This window comes from Trichosurus vulpecula, chromosome 2 (genome assembly GCF_011100635.1).
Source record: "Trichosurus vulpecula isolate mTriVul1 chromosome 2, mTriVul1.pri, whole genome shotgun sequence".
NCBI lineage: Eukaryota > Metazoa > Chordata > Mammalia > Diprotodontia > Phalangeridae > Trichosurus > Trichosurus vulpecula.
In genome coordinates, this window is record NC_050574.1 from 18,857,846 (window position 1) to 18,879,209 (window position 21,364).

The following is a 21,364-nucleotide window of genomic DNA, read 5'->3' on the forward strand; positions in this document are numbered from 1 at the left end:
CTTACAAACACTAAACTCACAAGTTAATCTCCTAATAATGTGTAATACCTGAAGACTATTAAGCAAAACAGCATGGATATTAACAGACACATAGCACTTTAAGTGCTGGAAAACTTTTTATATAGATTTAACTGGAATATCACAACAACCCTGTGAGATAGAGTACTACAGATACTGGTGTTATTAAATATATTTCGAAGATAAAGAAATGGGCTTAAAGAGGTTGTAACTTTCCCATGGTCAGAGTTCCTGAAACAGGATTCAAAAGTAGGTCTTCCTATGACCAAGTCCAACAGTGTACCCATGAACCAAGTTATCCATCAAAGATTTCAAGAGAGAGGAAGGGAGTGGACTTTAATATTTCATTATCAACTTTATTATGAATTCCTAATTTTTTTATTTGAGTTGTTTTGCTATTTAAAAGTTGTCTAACTTTATATAGCTATAAATTTGGGTAATACTGTTCTTTTGGTTCTGGTTTCTTCCTTCTGTATAACTTCATATAAGTTTTTAATTTTTTTTGCATTTTTAATATTCATTTATGGCACAATAGTGTTCCCTAACATATACTCTAATTAATTTAGCCTATTCCCAATCATTGGGCGTACAATCTGTTTCCAACTTCTGGCTTTACAGATATTACGAATATTGTAAAAAGATGTTTACTGTCAATTGCCTTCTTGGGATATAAACCCAATAGAGAGACCACTGGGTAAAGGGGTGTGAATAGTTTTTTAACTTTCCTTGCATAATTCTATTCCTTCTCTCCCTAGAAATGATTGGAAGAAATCCAATAAAAACAGAGGTGGGAAAAGACCTTAGGGGCAATGTCCTTACTCAAGCTCACATGTGAACAATTATTTCCTTTAAGACAAATGTTTTAAATGGTCAAGAGCTAGATAACCTCCACTAATGAATGGGGCAGGTTGGTGGCATGGTGGATAGAGCACAGGGTCCGGTGTTAGGAAGTCCTGAGTTCAAATCAAGCCTCAGACACTTATTAACTGCATGATCCTGGGACAAAGAATTAGGAAGTCTTTCTTTAGGTCAAACTTAAATTTACCTTTTTGACTCTTTCATCCACTACGTCTGGTGGAAGCAGAAAATGAAAACTTTCCTGCCAGTAAATTACCCTGCCTCTTTTACCTGTATTCCATCTACATTAATTTTTGATTAATCAAGGACTTTTAAAATCATATCTGTCAACTTAATGAGTGTGATGTGATTTGTTAAAGATGTTTTAACTTGTGTTTCTCTAATTATTGGTAATGGGAGCATTTGTTCAGCTTGTTGACAGTTTGTATTTTTTCCTTTGGAAATCTACTCTTATCTCGGATCATTTCTCTGCTGGGGAAAGGCTCTAAATCTTTCTGATTTGCACAAAAACTCCCCATAAATTTTAGATGTTATTTTTATCAGATGTTTAATGCAAAGGTTTTTTTTTGGTCCATAAGTTCTTCTTATCCTAAGCTACAGTGATTTTATCTTCACACTACTGAACCAATCTGTTTGGATTTTTATAAGAGTCTCTATACCAGAAGTATCAGACACTTAGCCTGTGGCCATGTGGCCCGTAACATTTTCCAGCGCAGCTCAAATCAAATTAAAATATAAGCGGGAAATATTTTAAAATATGCTAATGTCATTTTCTGAGTAACAAAGCAGTTGCAGAGATCCTCACATACGGTTTACTGACCCTCTTTTTAGCTGCTGTTTGACACCGCTGTCCCCTCCTATGGCTAGTTCCAAACAGATTCTCTATTTAGTTGTGAGAGATATGAATTTATGTTTCTCATTTTTTGTGACGTGACTTTTTATTTTAGATAATGTATCCATGTGGAATTTGATGGGGAATAATGGTATCAAATGCTTTTTCTACCCAAACACCAGCCAACTTGCCCAGAGGTTTTTTTGATGCACTTAAGGGCTTCTCCAAGACCAGACTGCTACTCAATATGTTTCTAAGTCTTGCTTAGTTAATGGCCAACCACTTCTTACAATTTCTTTCTTTTGCCTTTACACCTCTTGATCTTTTGTTCCTCTCCATTATTTTGTGCCCTTACTGTCTGATCTTTAATCATAGCATTATGTCACTTAACTGATGTGTATGGCGTTATCATTTTTACAATATTGCCTAGATTAGTCATGAACAACGACTCCCTCCCCAATAATCGAGGTCTTCATTTAATTAAATAAAAATCATCTTACAATTATATTTATATGAGTCCTATATGTCTTGGTAGGCAAACACCCCAACATTTAATGCGCTTCGTGACTCACTTAAATATTTCTCCTAATTTGTCTCTTTCCTGGCTTTTGTTAAGTCTTTACTGTTGCTGCATTTAAGGTATTGTACTGATTTTCTTCTGATTATCCGGACTATTCTGTCTCAAATATCCTATGATCCATGAAAGACATGATTTTCCTTCTTACTGCCGATACATTACCTCTTCTTCACTTATGACTAGAGCTAAACTTTCTCATACTGTCAAATAACAGTGAAAATAGGCATTCTAAGTTCACTTCTGAACCTACCACCAGCATCTCTGATAAAGGTCTCATCTCTAGAACATACAGGGAACTGAGCCACATTTATCAGAATACAAGTCATTGCTCAATTGACAAATGGTCAAAGGATGTGAACAGTTTTCAGAGGAAGAAATTAAAGATATCTATAGTCACATGAAAAAATGCTCTAAATCTCTATTGATTAGAGAAATGCAAATCAAAACAACTCTTAGGTACCACATTTCTCCTATCAGATTGGCTAAAATGACAAAACAGGAAAATGATAAATGCTGGAGAGGATGTGGGAAAATTGGAACACTATTGCATTGCTGGTAGAGTTGTGAACTAATCCAGCCATTCTGGAGAGCAATTTGGAACTATGCCCAAAGGGCTATAAAAATGTGCATACCCTTTGACCCAGCAATACTACTTCTAGGGTTGTATCCCAAAGAGATCACATAAGTGGAAAAAGGACCCATATGTACAAAAATATTTATAATGGCTCTTTTTGTAGTAGCTAAGAATTGGAAATCAAGGGGAAGCCCATCAATTGGGGAAAAGCTGAACAAGTTGTGATAATGGAATACTATTGTGCTATAAGAAATGGAGAAGATAAGGACTTCGTAATAACCTGGAAAAACCTACATGATATAATGCTGAGTGAGCAAAGCAGAACCAGGAAAACATTATACACAGCCACAGATATATGGATTCTGTGAGGACTAACCCTGATAGACTTTGCTATTCTCAGCAACACAAGGTGTAAAGACAACTCCAAAGGACTCACGATGGAGAATGCTATCTACATCCAGAGAAAGAACTATGGAGTCTGAATACAGATTGAAGCATACTTTATGCTTGCCTTTTTTTTCCTCTCTTTTGTTTTTGGGGGGTTTTTTTTTGGTTCTGTTTCTTCTTTCTCGTGATTCATTCCAATGGTCTTAATTCTTCTTCACAACTTGACTAGTATGCAAATAAGTTCAATGTGAAGTTATATGTAGAAGATATATCGTATTCCATGCTGTTTTGGGGGGAGGGGCAGGGGGAAGAAAATCTGGAACTCAAAATCATGTGGAACTGAGTGTTTTAAATTAAAAATAAAAAATATTAATTAAAAAAACATATGATAGAATTTGTAAATCCATTCTTCTGATTTTTTTTTTTTTGCATAGGAGCTCAGTTATGCTTTGCTCAGCTTCTCTGAAATTGGGTTACTTATGTCACCTAATTCATATTTTCTCTATTACATATTTTTAGACATTCATAATTTTATTCAAATTTTCAGTTTTGTTACCATGGAATTAAGGACAAAGGTTTCTGAAGTTTCTTTATTTCTTCTCCATTTGCTACAAATGCCTATTTCTCATTTTTTCATTTCGGTAATTCAATGTTCCTCTTTTCTTGACCAAATTTGCTAAGGGCCTGCCAATTTTATTTGTCTTAAAACCCACTAGCTCTTTATTAGTTGGCTTAAAATTTTTTAAATGAAGTGCAACAAGCACAAAAAATATGTTGAATACCAAAGGATCAATAAGATGCATCAGTAAGATCCTTTAGTAGCATTCAACATATTTTTTATGCTTGTTGTAGAGGTAACTTGTTTTCTGCATAGTCTTTAAAAATTGCATACTCAACTCATTTGTCCTTTCTTCTTCTCTTGTTAAATGAGTGGCAAGGAAAAGTGATTTAACCTTAAAATCTGCTTTCGCTGTATCTCATGAATTTTTCCTACTTTTATCATTCTCCTTTTTTAAAACTGTTTTTATGATTTGGTCTGTGACCCACTTATTTAACATATTGTATTTTGGTCTCCATGTGGCTCTTAACAATTTGTTCTTATTTCCTTTATTGATTATAATTTTTATTATATTATGATTCATAAAAGTTTAAGATTTCTGCCATGCCACATTTACTTAATAATTCTAGTACAAAATTAGTTTTTGTTTATGTCCTATAGGAGAAAGAGAAAAGTTTATTGCAAAAATAACTCATATTCAAAAATCTCCATATAGCTATCAAATACAGTTTTTCCAATATTCGGTCTAATCCTGCCTTATGCTTATCAACTGGCATTTGCTTTAAGAACTTGGCTGACATAACATTTAGTACATACTGTGATAATTCAACGGATCTGTGGTCACATCAACGTGAATATTGCTTTCAACAATGCAAACTGTAAGCCTACTCAGTCTGTGTGATTCTTGTTCACGTCTCCTTTTAAGTCTACTACAGGGTGCCCATCTATCACACTGAGGGCCATTTTCTAGTTTTCTTGATATTAGATGGATTCTAATGGATCCGGAAGATTATCTGTTTGTCACTGTTCTTGAAATATTCCTGGCCTGTCTTGTTTTTTCCCCTTAGTCTTAGAGTTTTCTTACTGTATCCTTTACAACATTTCACCTGTCTAATTTCTCATTTGTAATTTGTCACGGCCTGCTCACATTCATCAAAGGATTTTCCAAGGCCCTTTTAGTGATCTTCAACTTCGATTCTTCAGAAGGTGTGTCAGTCCATTACTCACAGTCATACAATAGCACAGCTGTTCCAGATGCTAATGCAGATTCGGGAACAAATATTTTATATTTATATTATTTCATTCACCTTTACTTATATTGTAGTTTTTCTCTTGCCTCCCTCAATAATATCTATATTTGCGACTGTGTTATCTAAAAGCATGATGGCAACTTCTGACTTCTGATTGAGCTGAAATACGAGTTTTATTCTAGACTAGTGGTTCTTAACCTTTTGTGTGTGACCCTTTGGGCAGTCAGACTAGTGAAACCTAGGAATCCTTTCTCAGAATATGATTTTAAATGCATAAAATACAGAGTAATACAAATGAAAACAATTAAGCTGAAATACAGTTCTCAAAAATGTTTTTAAGTTCATAGTCTCTAGGTTAAGAAATCTTGTTCTAGACCTTCACTTTGAATGAATATGGCTTAATAATGTTTTAGGTAAAATTCTTGAAAACAGCAGATTGTCAGGTTTTATTTTCTAACTTCTCCCACTCACTCCGAGGAAGATCCCACTTTTTACTGATTTGTGGTGTGGGAATGCTGAATACAGATCTAAAATTTCAACACCCGGGGGGGGGGGGGATTTCTGGTGTGGAAAATCCCTCCATCAAAGCATTGTCTTATTTGTACCTTACGAGTCATAAGAAAATGACTGGGGAACCAAGACATTAAGTACAAAAGTTAACTGCAAAGTTGCCCACATGCCATAATGTAGCTCAAGATGATTTCCCTTGCTTGGTTCATTTCTCGTCACTGAAATATCTTGAAAAAACTGAAACAGGGCTTCTATGGATATATGAATTGTTTTCTACAGATTCCTCTCAGGATTCTGCTGACAAGGAAGCCTAAGAACTTGACAACTACATATCTGGATGAATTAAATTTATTTTTTCAATGTGTGGATTGGTTGTACTGACTTTCCCCTGTCTTCTTTTTCCTCTTGTTCTAAATTATTACTGATTAAAGAAATGGAAATTAAAACAATCCTGAAGTACCACCTCATACCTTTCAGAATGGCTAATACGATAAAAAAGGAAAACAATAAACATTGGAGGGATGTGGGAAAACTGGGACATCGATGCATTGTTGGTAGGGTTGTGAAGTGGTTCAACCATTCTGGAGAGCAATTTGGAACTATACCCCAAAGGCTAAAAATCTGTGCATACCCTTTGATCCAGTAATATCACTGCTAGGTACCCCAAAGAGATTAAGGAAAATGGAAAAGGACCTACATATGCAAAAATATTTATAGCAGCTTTTTCTGTGGTGGCTAAGAATCGGAAATCAAGGGGATGCCCATCAATTGAGGAATGGCTGAACAAGTTGTGGTGTATGATTTTAACGGAATATTATTATGCTATAAGAAATGAGAAGCAGGATGACTTTAGAAAAACCTGGAACAACTTAAACAAACTGATGGAAGGTGAAGTGAGCAGAACCAGAACACTGTACACAGTAATAGCGATATTATATGATGAAGAACTGTGAATGACTTAGCTATTCTTAGCAATACCATAGAAGACAATCCCAAAGGACTCACGATGAAAAAATGCTATCAGCCTCCAAGGAAAGAACTGATGTTGTCTGAATATAGACTAAAGCTTTCTTTCATTCTTCTTTCCTTCCTTCTAGACTTCTTGGACAAAATGACTAACATGGAAATGTTCTATGTGATTGCACACGTATAACCTATATCAGTTGTTTACTCTCTCAGGTACAAGGGAAGGGAGGGAGTGAGGGATAGAATTTTGAACTCAAAACAAACAAAAGAATGTTAAAAATTGTCTTTATGTGTAATTGGGGAAGAAATAAAATATTTTTAAAAGTACTATTTGTTAAATAAGACAGCTCTCTGGGAAGGCGGTATACTGGGGAAAACTATGATGTAAAAAACTAAAAGACATCAATAATTTTTTTTTTTACAAATTTAAGTTAAACCTCTGTATCCATTTTGTGTTTTTCTATTTGCATCCTGACCTCTCTTTCCAAAGCTTTTAGTCAATATTTTTTGAATGAGATTTCCCGGAATATGGTATTCGGACTTCTTGCTCATATTTTTCTGGAAGACCAACAATTCTCAGATTATTTCATCAAGTTCTGTCACTTTGGTTTGCAAAGGTAAGAAATATTTTTCCAGTTGATTCTTTAAAAAAATTTTATAATTATTCTTCCAACCCTCCATTTTGGGTGGGTTTCCTTCTTTTATTTTTTTATTTTGCTCTGCCCAGGCCATCCTATTATTCCTCAGAGTCCAATGTTTTATTAAGATTTTCTACCACCTTTTCTCTTCATTTGAGTTTCATGCCATCTTACTGCATTCTGCTTTCAATGGTTTATTTTATGCTGGATATTCCTTGATATTTCTTACTGAAATCCTAAATTTTTCTGGAGGTTCTTGGGTAAACTCCATATTCTTTTTTGGAAGGTAGAGGAGGGAAAGGTCCTAGTTGTTACTGAAGTCTTGTTCTTTCATTCCAGCAAATGCCTTGCTGTCTTTTATCCCATAATACCCATAGTACCGCTAGGTCGCAATAAGGTCAAATAACAAACCCCATGAAAGTAGTCACATTATTCAAATTTGCCCTGCACATTTGGCCTGAAACCTGTGACTGTATCTGACATAATTGTAAATTCAAATAGCATGAATTCTAATACATGCAACCACTACGGGATTCATTATTCGGACTAATCCAGACCTTATTTTATTTATTCATTGTATTGGGTGAGGAAGTCTTTTTATTTACCCACTTCTTCAGTTTCTTAGTTTCCCTTTTAGGTCTTTCCTATAAGGATTACTCTTCCCTTTTAAAAAATTAAGTATATTTGTTGCTTTTCTTCGGGTGACAGAGAAGAGAAGAGTGTACTTATGAGTTACTCATCCATATAGCCAAAGTCTCTAATAATATTATTGATAACCATAATAATAACTACATCTAACATAGTATTTTAAGGCTTGTAACAGTTGACCACAGCAACCTAGGAAGTAGGCAGTATAAATATTACCACCATTTCACTGATAAGGAAACTGAGGCTTAATGACTTGTCCAGGGTCACAGAGCTAATACATATTAGAGCCTGGAATGAAACTCTGGTTTTGGAATGACAAGAAAATGATATACCTTTCACATATGATGTTACCTAACTGCTTTTCTTCCTTACTCCTATACTTTCTTCCTAATATCCCTACAAATGTTTAGGGATAAAGTGAGTATCAACTCCTTTAGAAAATGGTAAGTATTCTCACTCCTGAATCAATTAATTGTTTGAGTAGATACTTTTACATTCAGAGCCTTTAAAACAAAAACTACACAACAATGAAGAGAATCCAAATCAGGCCAAGAGAAAGGTTATAATCAATGCCAGTAGCTGATATTTCAATGTTAATCTCAGGCAAGAATTACTTAAGTTATTTGGTTTCATTTATTATGTTTTAAAACATACTTCTAAAGCTTTGACATTCATGGATGTTTAACAGAATGCCAAAAACAACATAACTCTAGTCCTTCTGCCACATCCTCTATGAGGCAGATTCAGAATTCATTAAACACTCAGCTCTGAGTAGCAATACAATGGTAGGCTCCCAGACAGAGTCCTTACGTGAGGGGACAACTAAAAGGAGAGAATCTCAAATTACCCAGAGACCCTGACATGCCAAGAAAAAGTCTAAACCACTTAGCAACCAGCGCAGAAGAGGAGTTACTTACAATTCAGGAACAACAATCAACAACTACAAGCCACAGAAGATGAGATAACATCCCACCAATGTGTTCAGCCTGAGAATATATCAAGTTAAAACTGTGGGACCTCGATTCTTCATTTACATTTTATTTGGCAGTACCACATACAACACACACTACATACAATTTTAATTAAGCCTTTTCTGGGTAAAGAAGCCCTAGGATCATGTTTGACACTTCCTTGTATCTTCAGCGTCTAGAACAACACTTTGTATATATTGGCTGATAATAAACATGTGTCTATTTTATAAATAAGAGATATGGGAACAATGTGTGTGTTATTACTAACTGACCTCTTTAAAAAATACTGGCTTGCTATCGGGAGCTGATAGTGGCGATGATCAAACACTGAACACTTATTACTATTACAGAATAATAAAGATGATGATGATAATAATAGCTAGCATTTTTTATAGTGCTTTTACAAATATTAACTTATTTTATCCTCAAAACAACCCTCGTGGGGAGGTATCAGTATAATCCTCATGTTATAGATTAGGAAACTGAGGCAGACAAAGGTGAAGTCACTCGCCCAGGGTTACAAAGCTAGTAAATGACCGAGGCCTAATCTGAACCTTGACCTTCCTGAATCATGGCTGAGCACTCTAACCACTGCACCACCTAGCTGCCTCATGAGAACTAAACCATTTAACAACTAAACATATCTTCCAGAAATTTTTTCTATATTTAGGAAACCAAAGGAACACCGATGTTTTATACTACCAAAACAATACTGTTATCACATCTGCCCTTTTTTGATCTCTGCAGTACACTAAAGAAATTTCATTAGACCATGTTACTACACTGAGATAAAACTTCCCTCATGTGCCATAAACCATTTTAAACTATTAAAAATTCTGTCTCCCTCCCAGAGGGGCTTTTCACAGTCACTTCCCACAAGCTAAATTTACTTCACCTACCCTTCCTCCACCCCCTGTGATTCTCCTTTACCCACGATTCCTTTTTTAACTTGCCTGAAGTTGCCAAGATCACACACTGATTTCAACCCCATGCCAAGTATGACCATTGTGCCATATTGAAAAAGCTGCTACAGCTCAAGGATCCTGAGCTTTCATTTGTCAGAACTTTTCTGCCAAGTTCAGAAGGTGGATATAAGACTGTTACATGTTACATATTGTTGTGAAAGGCAATCCTCACCACCTTAGAGTTAGGAAAGAAAGTAACCAATTATCTACTTTCCTCAATTCTCACTTTACCTTAAAAAAAGTTAAAATTACAAATTCCTAAAAAATCATGCCTGGTATCTGGAGGTTATTCTGTTTCCTCAATTTTATCAATCAACACTATCCAGAAGCTTCTTCTAATCAGACTTCAGGTAACTGAACTAAAAAGGTCTAAAAATGAAGCTCTATTCAAGACAGCAAGTTTCTATAAATCATAAAAACTAACTAATCTCAGAAGTGCATAGACCATTGTTGATATACTTAGTACTTAAGTTTACTGGATATTCCAGCTAACCATCCAACTACTTCCTTCACATTTAAATGTAGCTAAAAAAAAAAAAAAGACTGCTCTTCACTCCTGCTTTGGTTCTTCATACCCTAACCCAATATCACCATATAAAATGACAATAAGACCCTGGCAGATAATTCAGACTCCATGCAGGGGTAGGAAAGAGGTTAAAACATGCAACTGTGCAGCAACATTTTCAGACACAATATATTTTTAAAAAAACAAAAACAAACAAAAAAAAAACCCAGCACAAGAAAATAATAACTGAGTCAGCCCAAGAGGATAGAATTAGTAATTTCATGTGATCAAAGACAAAACCAAGGCAAACATCCACCAAGTTAAAAAATTCACATCCGTTATAACTGGTAAGACCACTGAAGATTCAAATCCAAAGACAACTCAGCTACATGAAAGAAAATCTTTCTGCCCTATTTGCCACCCAAGAAAAGCCCCATTGCTCCCCTCAAAGGGCTTGGTGCTGACTTAAAGAAACTCTCAAAAGGTCCAAACCTTCCTGCAGAGTTTTTCAGGTTGGGTTTAACGGGCATGGGTTAGTTCTCACTAAGGAAAAGGTGTACTAGCCAGTGCTTCTTGAACTGTGGGTCACAACCCCACGTGGGGTCCGACCATTGTGACCCACAGTTTAAGAAGTGCTGAAGGGGTAGCAAGTGGAAAAAGTTTAAGAAGCCCTTTACTAGACTCTGGGATCAATGACAGCTCAGGGGCACATCCTGAGCCAGTACACATCTGTGGCATAAGCCATGGCAGAAAGGCTGTGCTGGGCTACTATTTTAGTGGATCGGGACAGACAGGTGCCTACCAGTCTCTGCTGCTCCAGTAAGAGGTCAGCTTCCTCTTTCTCTTTCTTATATAAGATTTCCATTTCCTGGAGCCTACAAAACAAAAGAAGGGGAAAAGAATCAAACTGGAGGCAGAAAATTAGAGCAACTCCACAGTTACATTAAATAGCTTCTTTTGACATATTACACATAGAATTTTTTTAGTTGCATTTTTTTTTATTTTACTTAGTCCATACAAACTAATACAATAGAAAAACCAAAAATCAGGTGAGCCTTAAGATCTAGACCAGCTCTAAGATGCTATAATTCCTATTAGTTCTCTTTAGAAGGCCCCTCTTTAAGTGTGTGGCTTAGGAAATGAAGACGGCTATGAACAGCTCTTCTAGCCTTCTCCCATGACTACCTGAACAAAGTGAGTATCAGGATGACTAATTAAAATAAGGAATTTACAAATTACCTTTTTTCCATCTCCTGTTTCATATCAATGCCTTGTTTCTCCAGAAGCTCTCTCTGGGCAAATGTCCAGTCGACTGGTTCAGAAGGTGTTTCAGCTGATGGAGTTTTTTCACGTTCAGCCCGTGCTTGCTCCGGATGGTTGAAACGAAAAACGTGATTTTTACCCATGATGATGCGATTTCCTAGCATAAAATAAAATTGGACTTAGAGAACCTCAGAGAATCAACTAAAAAAACAGTCAAAACAACAACTTTAGTAAAGTTGAAGGATATAAAATAAACCCATATAAATCATCAGTACTTATGTATATTACCAACAAAACCTAGCAGGAAGAGACAGAAAGAGAAATTCCATTCAAAATAACTGCAGACAGTATAAAATCCTTTGGAGTCCACCTGCCAAAAAACACCCAGGAACTATATGAACAAAATGACAAAACACTTTTCACACAAATAACAGAAAGATCTAAACTATTTGAGAAAAAGCAATATAATAAAAATGACAATTCTACCTAAATTAATTTACTTACTCAGTGCCATACCAAACTACCAAAGAATTATTTTTAAAGATCTAGAAAAAATAATAAAATTCATCAAGAAGAACAAATGATTAAGAATATCAAGAGAATCAATGGAAAAAAAGTGTGAAGGAAGGTAGCTTAGCAGAACCAGATTTCAAACTATATTTTTACAGAGCAGTAATCATCAAAACAATCTGATGCTGGCTGAGAAAGAGTAATTGATTAGTGGACTAGATTAGGTCCACAACACACAATACTAAATGACCATAGTAATACAGTGTTTAATAAATCCAAAGATCCAAATTCTGGGGGCAAGAACTCATCATTTGACAAAAAATGCTGGGAAAACAGGAAAGTAATTTGGCAGAAATTAGACACAGATCAAAATCTCACACTGTATACCAAGAGAAGCTCAAAATGGGTACATAATTTAGACATAAAGGATGATATCACGTCAATTGGGGAGCATGGAAGAAATTATCTATCAGATCTTTGGATAAGGAAAGAATGTATGACCAAATAAGAGACAGAGAGGATCGCAGGAAAGAAAATGGATAATTTTGATTATGTGAAATTAAAAAGTTTTCACATAAACAAAACCAATGCAGCCAAAATTAGAAGGAAAGCAGGAAACTGGGGGAAAATTTTACAGCAAGTTTCTCTGATAAAGGCTTCATTTCTCAAATATATAGAGAACTAAGCCAAATTTAAAAAATGAGAACCATTCCCCAACTGACAAATGGTCAAAGGATATGAATAGGCAGTTTTCAAAAGAAAAAAAAAATCAAAGCTATCGTTAGTCTTATAAAAATACCCTAAATTATTATTGATTAGAGAAATGCAAATTAAAACAACTCAAAATACCATCTCACACCCATCAGATTGGCCAAGATCACAGAAAAGGAAAATAACAAACACCAGAGGGGATGCAGAAAAATAGGGATTAATGTATTGCTGATAGACCTGTGAACTGATTCAACCTTTCTGGAGAACAATTTAGAACTATTCTCAATAGGCTATAAAACTGTGCATACTCTTTGACCCAGCAACACCACTACTAGGTTTGAATTCCAAAGAAACAAAAGAAGAAGAAAAAGGATCCACAGGTATGAAAATATTCATAGCAATATTTATTTAAATTTAAATAATTATAGACATGAGGAAGGGCATGGTCTTAGGAAAACCTGGGAAGACAAATAACAGAAGCAAAGTGAAGTGAGCAGAACCAGGAGAACACCGTACATAATAACAGCAATGGTGTACAACGATCGCATGAAAGACTTAGCTACTCTGATCAATACAATGATCCAAGACAATTCCAAAGGACCCATAAAAAAAGTGCTATCCACCTCCAGAGAGAGGACTGATGAACTCTGAGGGAAGACTGAAGAATATTGTTTTTCACTTTATTTTTCTTGCTCTTGTTTTCCAACATGATTAATACAGAATTATGTTTTATATGACTCTTTTAATGTACAATGGGCACCATACTGCTTGCCTTCTCAATGGGTGTGGGAGGGACTGGAAGGAGGGACAGAATTTGGAACTCAAAAGAAAAAGAGCAAAACAATAAAATCAGGAATAGGAAATATTTAAAAATCTAAGTAAGTATCTGCAACCTCCCTTTGCCTACTAAAGGAAGAAACAGAGTGCACTATGTGTACACAAACATCTCACTTTAGCCCACTGCTTTAAATCAAAGTATTATTCACAGAAGCTACTACTTGAAACATAACGTTTGGGTCAGAAGCTTTAAGAATCTGTGCACACTCACCTGATCGTAGCTGTACATGCTGTACAACTCTCTTGCCATTCACATAAGTTTCAGAGCGCTCACAAGGTTCTAAAGTCACAATAACTACAAGAAAGGCAAAATGGAGTTAGGATTACAAATCCATGGAACTGAATACTGGAAGTATTTCTGAACTCAATGAATTCCAAATGCAGAATAAAAAACCTAGCCCTTACCCAAAGCCCTTTACGATAGTATAAAAAATTTGACATTGCTAGACTAAATTCATTAAACTATCTAATAATATAAAATAACCGTATAGCGATTTAATCTCCGTGACAAGATTAAGGCCAGGAGTAGCAGCCATTAAAGTTATAGAAACTATGTGAACCACTGCTAAAATCGCAGAATGAATAGGTTGGGATAGAGGAGTTTTTAAAAATCTCCTTTTGGGTAATGAAGAGAACTGAAGAAGAGAATATGATCGTAAGCACCATTTAAAAACAGTCCCCTCAAGACAGCAGGGTACAGAAGAGGGGGTGGCCAGAAGAGGGGGAGTTAGGTAAACATCTGAAATCTTGAAGCAAACTAAGGACTATAACATTTTGACTAAGGAAGAATGAATGGAGAACAAAAGTACTGATGGGATTTTTTTTTTTTAGCTTAGGATAAATGAGGATTGGAACTTTTTTTCCCTTTTCACATAAAAATCAAGTCTACCGAGTTAAAGCCTAGATGGAGTTCCTGTAGGCCCCTGTTGATGAAATTTGCCCTTTGCCTTCTTTTCTATGAAATCATTACTATTCAAGGCCATACTCAGCTGCCTATACACTTTTCAGCGGCTGGCAGCGCAACAGAGCTCCACTTTGTTGAGGCCATTTTCATGTAAAAAGCTACAACGGCCTCTGCATTTCTAAGGAAACTAGTTTTCCATTACTGATAATACACCATACTGATTCTAAAGAAAATGTTAGGGAAAACGCTATCTCTGGGATTTTTCACAACAGAGAATAAAACTGAAATCAAGATCCTCACCTTCACCATTCTGATTTCTCTCACTCCGGAAGATACAGTGCTCCTCTTTAATGTGAGCCCCACTAAGCACTATGTCTTGGCGCCGTTCAGCATCTGCTTGGCCAACCCTGAATCCAAGAGAAAATGTTTCCCAGGAGCAATGAGACATAAGAAACGAGAGAAAGCAGACCTTATGTTCATGGTGCATTACCTAGTTTCTAGTTAAATACTGGCTGAAGAATGAATGATATTAAAAATTGCATATTAAAATTATGTTTTAGTATCTCATAAGGACCTAATATCAAAAAATTTTAAATCAAAGTGACTTGGCAGACCAAGGTGACCAGTTCAATGCTTCAAGAAAGCAAACAAGACTTTAAGCCTCTGACACTCTAACACTGAAAATGCTTTTAAGAACATTATCACCCAATGTCTTATGGGGGGAAATTACCCATACCAGGAGTCATCATGGAGACTGCATTAGCAAAGACCATTACGTAACTTGAGAAGGGTTAAAGGGACAGTTGCGGACAAACTACTTCAAAAAGAAAAAAGAGCAATCCACAGAAATGACTTTTTCAAAGGACAGCATCACTCCCATTATTAAATCAATTATTTAATAAGTTAAATAAAGCCTGACTAAAAAAGAAAAACACATTTACCGTGTGACGCCATCTTTGATGTAGTAAAGCAAGCATTCAGACATGAGCGGATCTTCATTGAGGTTAACAAGATGTGGAGTCTGAAAGACATTACAAACATTCTCAATCCAGAGGAGGATTAAAGCATTCCTTAGAGGGCCAGCTGGAACTAACTAGATCCTACAAGAGACTAATGATTTTTCTCTTTTTTTTCCATCAGTGTATAAGAGGAACTTTTCTTTGCCACTATAACAAATTGTGGCAGTTCCATAATAAGACAAAATTTTTCCATGTTATACTTTGTCAATATATTCAAATTAATTTTTTAAAATGGACTTTTTTTTTTTTTTTACAATGGCAGAGACTAATTCTAGAGAGGGACAAAGCATAAGGAGCATGAGACAGGTTGATTTCATGGATTAAGCTAACTTAGTTTCACAAAATACTACACAAATAAGGAATGTAGTAAAAGAAATATAACCAATTATCTTCCTTTATACCTCTCTACCTTCTGCTACTTCTCCTCAAGTATATTCTGTGGCTTTGATTTAGTATGATAATACAAGTTAGAAAGAAAAATTTAAATGAATGATACTTGCTAATATAAACATATGTTTATTTAGAAGATCTTTTCACCTATTTCTACAATGTTTCTAAAACTCTTTAAAACCAACCTTCTTTGGTGAAAATACCCCACTGGAATCCACAAATAAGTCACATGGTCTTGGGGTAAAAATCTAACCAGGGTAAGGCAGCAAGATATGAAGAACAAAAGAAGAGTTAGAGGACAGTTAAAGAAATGAAAGCAGGGAAGAGGGTGGAGAGGTTCCCAAAGAATGACAAAAAGCCACCTCCCCCAACCAGAAACTAACACTACAATAGGTAAAAAATTAGAATAGTTGAAATAGAACTTTGGAATTAGATCCCCGCAATCATCAGAAGTCCTCTGGAAGTCAAGACTACTGTCAACATGTACTATATTTAATAAGTAATTTAACAATGAAGCAGTTCCTTTCATGTTTTACAATCCTATCTGTGAAATATATACTGGAGAATCTTTTATTTAGAAGTTTTTTTAAAAATCCTGTTCTGGAAGCTTAATAGTATCATCCATTTAGGAAATTTCAAGAGCTATATCAAAAGATATCTCCTCAAACTGACAAAAAGGAGATGGCATCTCAAGAAATTGGAATCAACCAAGTAGCTTCCAAAACTGAGTTTTGATCATTTCTATGGGCGGCAATCATTTCCCTTTCTCGTGAAGTTTATTTAAAAAGCTCAAGGAAGGGGCAGCTAGGTGGCGCAGTGAGTAGAGCACCGGCCCTGGAGTCAGGAGGACCTGAGTTCAAATCCGGCCTCAGACACTTGACACATGTACTAGCTGTGTGACCTTGGGCAAGTCACTTAACCCCAATTGCCCTGCCTTCCCCCTTGAAATTATGAAAGAAAAGTTAGGAAATGATACGATTTCAGTTCAGTGTTTTATAACTCATGTTAAACGCAACTGTGTTTTCAAGAATCAAAAAGTACAAAAGATTCCTTTTCCAGATGATAGGGAAATCTCTAGGTCCCACTTAGACTTCAATTAAATTTTACCAAACACGGCCTTGTGCAAGTTTCTCCAAAGTTGTTATAGCTAAATAAACAAACTCCACTTAAGAAGCAATTTAAGCTACTAGCACTGGATAATCTAAATTAATATATCAAAAAGACTTTTTGCCTATCCTTAAGATGCTCCTAAAATTTCTTGAACCCAATCTACTTTAGTTGAGTCAACAAGCATTTAGTTATTTAAATTTAAACTCTCTTTCTCTCCAAATCTGAGGAAGCTAGCAAAACCAAACTAATACCAACATGTGGAGTCAAGTAAAACAAATTCCTGCATTAGTGGTGATATACAAAACCCACACATACATACACACGCCTCAGTCTGCACTCTGAATCCTTCCCCTCTCTGTCAAGAGGCGAGCCATGTGCTTCATCATGAGTCCTATGAAACTGTGGCTGGTCACCACATTGATTAGAATTTCTAAGTCTTTCAAGGCCATTTTGTCTTTACAATATTTCAGCAAGCACTTATCAACTGCTTCGTATGTGTGTGGCAGTGTGCCGAGTGCTGGTGATGACAAAAAGTGAAAAACACTATCCCTGCCCTCAAGTCAAAAAGCACTTGTTAAGTGCCAGTTATGTGCCAGGCACTATGCTAAATCCTGGAGATAGAAAGAAGGTAAAAAAGCAATCTCAATTCTCAAAGAGTTCATATTCTACTAGGGAGACAATATACAAAAAAAATGCATATAAAAGATATACATAATGAAAATGTAATCTGTGAGGGAAGGAACTAGCAGATGGGCAAGGGGAATGGGAAGGACCAGGAATGACCTCCCCCACCCCATGAAGATGGGATGTGAGCTTATGGGAAACCAGAAAAGGAGGCTTGAGTGAGGATAAAGAGCATACCAGGCATGAGGGAAGAGACAGGAAGCCAAGAGATGGAGCATCTTGCTCAAGAAATAGCAAGAAGGGAAGCTTCCCTGGATTATAAAATATGTAGAGGAGTAAGGCATAAGAAGATTTGAAATGTAGGAAGGGATTAGTTTGTGAAAGGCTTTAGAAGCCAAAGAGGATTTTATTCTAGAGGTAAAATGGAGTCATTGGAGTTTATTGAGTGGAGAGATGCAGGTGATGTGGTCAGCGCTGCACTTTAGGAAGATCACTTTGGCAGCTGAGGAGAGGATGGAGTAGAGTGGAGAACAACTTGAGGCAGGGAGGCAGGGAAACCAATGAGAAAGGTATCGCAATAGGTTAGGAATGATGTGGTGGCGTTTGTGGTGAAAGGGTGGTAGCTGTGTGAGTAGAAAGAAAGGACATGTACTAGAAATGTTGTGAAGACAGAAACAATAAAAATTGGCAACAGACTGGGTGCATGAAGTGTGAGAGAAGTTAAGGATAGCACTGAGGTTATGAATGCTGCTGACTATGAAGATGATGGTGCCCTTAGTAGCAATAGGAAGTTGGGAAGAAGTGGAGATTTGGGGGGAAGGAGAATGAACTCTATTGTGGACATGTTGAATTTTAGATGTCTAAGAGGCAGTTGATGATGCAAGCCTGGAGCTCAAGACAGGTTAGGGCTGTATATACAGATCTGGGAATTGACTACACAGACATGTTAACAAAGTCCATGGGAGTTCATGAGATCACCAAGTGAGATAAAATAGGGGCAGGAAAAAAAAAGGGACCAGGAGAGACCTTTGAGGATACCCATGATCAGTGGACATAATGTAGATGATGACCCTTCAGCAATGGAGACAGAGGAAAGGTCTTATAGGTAGCTAAAAAACCTAGAGAAAGCAGTGTTATGAAAACCAAGAGATACTATTCAGAACCAGGTGACTCAATGTCAAAAGCTTTGAAGGATGAGGACTGAAAAAAGAGATGAGGATTGGCAATTAAGAGATCACTGGTGATATGAGACAGCAGTTTTGAGTTGAATGATGAGTTTGGAAGCTAGTTTGCAGAAGGTTTAGAAGAGACCAGGAGGAGAGGAAGTAAAACAACCTAATGTAGATGGCTTTCTCAAGGAGTTTAAATGAGAAAGGATTTTAGAGACAAGGGATGACAGATGAAATGACGGCTTTTTTTAAGGATGGGGGAGATATGAGTAGGTTTGTAGGTATCAGAGAAGCCAGTAAATAGGGAGAAACTGAAGATTACACAGAGAGAGAGACGGGATGATACAGGGCAATTTGCTAGAGAAAATAGGATGGAAGAGGATCATTTGTGGATGCAGAGAAATTTATCTTGGCAAGAAAGGAATGAAAAAAGGAATGAAGGAGGAGTCATGTCAAATGAGAAAGAGGGAGATCTCAATTTTTTCAGGAGAGTATAAAGCAAGATTCAGTTAAAAAAAAACACACCAGAATGAGCCTCCCCTGCCCCCCGCCAAGTCACATGGCTTTGAGGAGAAAATCTAACCAAAAGATGTAGGAAGTCAACAATAACAATAATTTCCTATCACCAAACAAGAAATGTGTAATGGTAATTTAAATTTGAAGATCTTTCTCATTCATTAATAGGCTCATGTGACTTGATTACATCACAGCAAGCTTAAGTCACCTGTAGTAGGAGGAGTTTGCTGAACTAGAGGAACAGGAAAGGGTGGAACAGGAAGTGCTCAGAGCAGTTAGAACTGAGGGAGAGCGCAGACATGTGCTAGCTGTGTGTGCTGTGAGTTTGTTGGTGTCAAGGCCCCAGCAGGAGGCCGGAATGGTTTTGAGATGGAATCCTCTGCTGTGATAATGTGTATTAATTTCTTTGCTGCTATGACGGATTGGACTTATCGGTTTTGGAATCTGGTTCTCTGGTGTCTGAATAAATGGTTTACTTCTTCTACCTTCTATATGGAGAGTCTCTTATATTTTGTGATACAGAACTACATAGGCATAATTACAATTATCGTCTATATTGAGATTATTGCCTTGCTAATACAAAAAGCTGATGATATAAACTTCACTCTGCTCTCTCTACACTAATACAAGGAGTCCATCTTTAAACCTCTTTAAGTATAAGGATAATAATAGGTAAATTAGTCTTCAAGACCAATTCTATCATCTGAACTGAGTGACCAACTGATAACCAATTAACCATAAACATTTTATATAATGAATCCTCATGGTCTATTGGTATCATTAAACACACATGCACACATAAACTAAACAGTTAAAGAGTAATTTTCAATTATAACTAGACTACAACATAATAAAAATTTATAAAATTTTATAATTGTAAAATAAAAAATCCAACTACAGGCTAAAATATACATTATATTTTATAACTATATTTGCTGCAGGTAAAAAGATAGTTACAAGAATTGTACAAAAGAAAAGCAAAGAAAGGAGAAGGAGAAGTGGCTAGGGTGAACCTAAAGGGCTTTATTTAGTATATTGATTGGCACAGGTAGAATTGACTATTTCTACACAGCTAATTGTCTAAAAGTACTTCCCTACACAAACCTGGTCAGCCGAAAATTCTTCCAAAGAGTCATCAAATAGGGTTGATGGCCTCTGAGGGAAAATCTACACGAGAGATGAGCCACAACTGAAGCAACACTTGGGGCGGGGGGGGGGGGGGCGGTGTGCGCAGAGAACCTCGCAGGATGATGAATATAGTGGAGTATGAATGTGATTTCACTAGCAGATATACTGTCTCAAGTTTATTATTTATAATTACTGAAGTATGATGCACATAATTGTTTTCAGAGACACATGTTATTCTTGTTTTGAAAGCACACCTTAAAATGAAATCAGTAAGATGAAAGTTAAGCTATATATCAAGCTGAAAAGGGGTATATCTCAAAGACATGAGCTGCCTAAGTGACTAGGGCCAAAGAGAGAACCAATAAAGCAGGAGATATTTCCATTTGATTAAGACAAAATTTTCCAACCTTTTTCGGTGAAAAGACACCCAGAGTTCCTCCATCTTCCCGAATGGCAACTCCCATTTCAGCCAATAAGGCCTCTCTAGAAGAAGTGAGACAAAGCACATCAACGACACACTTGTGATACTTCAATGGAACTGAGAAATGTACTAAGTAAATAAAAATAAGTTCATGGTATGGAGGTAACACTCTAGGTACTTAAAGGCTACACTAACAGGAAATAAATTGTGGCATTTCCTACCAAGCTAGAAAAGCTTTGAATATGACCTGGCAACAAATAATTAAAAAAAATTTTTTTAAATAATTAAAAAAATTATCACTCATCTTTATTGAAAAATTATAAAGTACACATTCCAAATACAGTTTTAAACTTCTACATTACAAAAAATGAGCATATGATATAAACTTACTACGCAAAATGAAACTCTGCAAAACCCTAAAATTAAATCTGAGGAAAAAATGTCTATGATGGTCAAGAGTAGATATATTAAATCACAACTTTATTTACAAAAATACTCATCAAG

The 21,364-nt window shown here is 36.1% G+C and overlaps 1 protein-coding gene across 6 annotated transcripts in view; it reads right to left on the reverse strand.

Moving 5' to 3' along the window:
* The window catches only part of KIF1B (kinesin family member 1B), a 188,810-nt gene that overhangs the window by 81,045 nt on the left and 86,401 nt on the right, over positions 1-21,364 (reverse strand). For all 6 annotated transcript variants that reach the window (XM_036747919.1, XM_036747917.1, XM_036747918.1 and 3 more), the window contains 6 exons: positions 20,847-20,922; positions 15,425-15,504; positions 14,784-14,890; positions 13,791-13,874; positions 11,498-11,678; positions 11,061-11,133 (listed from right to left, as the gene is read on the reverse strand). In XM_036747919.1, the coding sequence (XP_036603814.1) occupies positions 11,061-11,133; positions 11,498-11,678; positions 13,791-13,874; positions 14,784-14,890; positions 15,425-15,504; positions 20,847-20,922 (601 nt within the window). The remainder of the gene's footprint in view (positions 1-11,060; positions 11,134-11,497; positions 11,679-13,790; positions 13,875-14,783; positions 14,891-15,424; positions 15,505-20,846; positions 20,923-21,364) is intronic.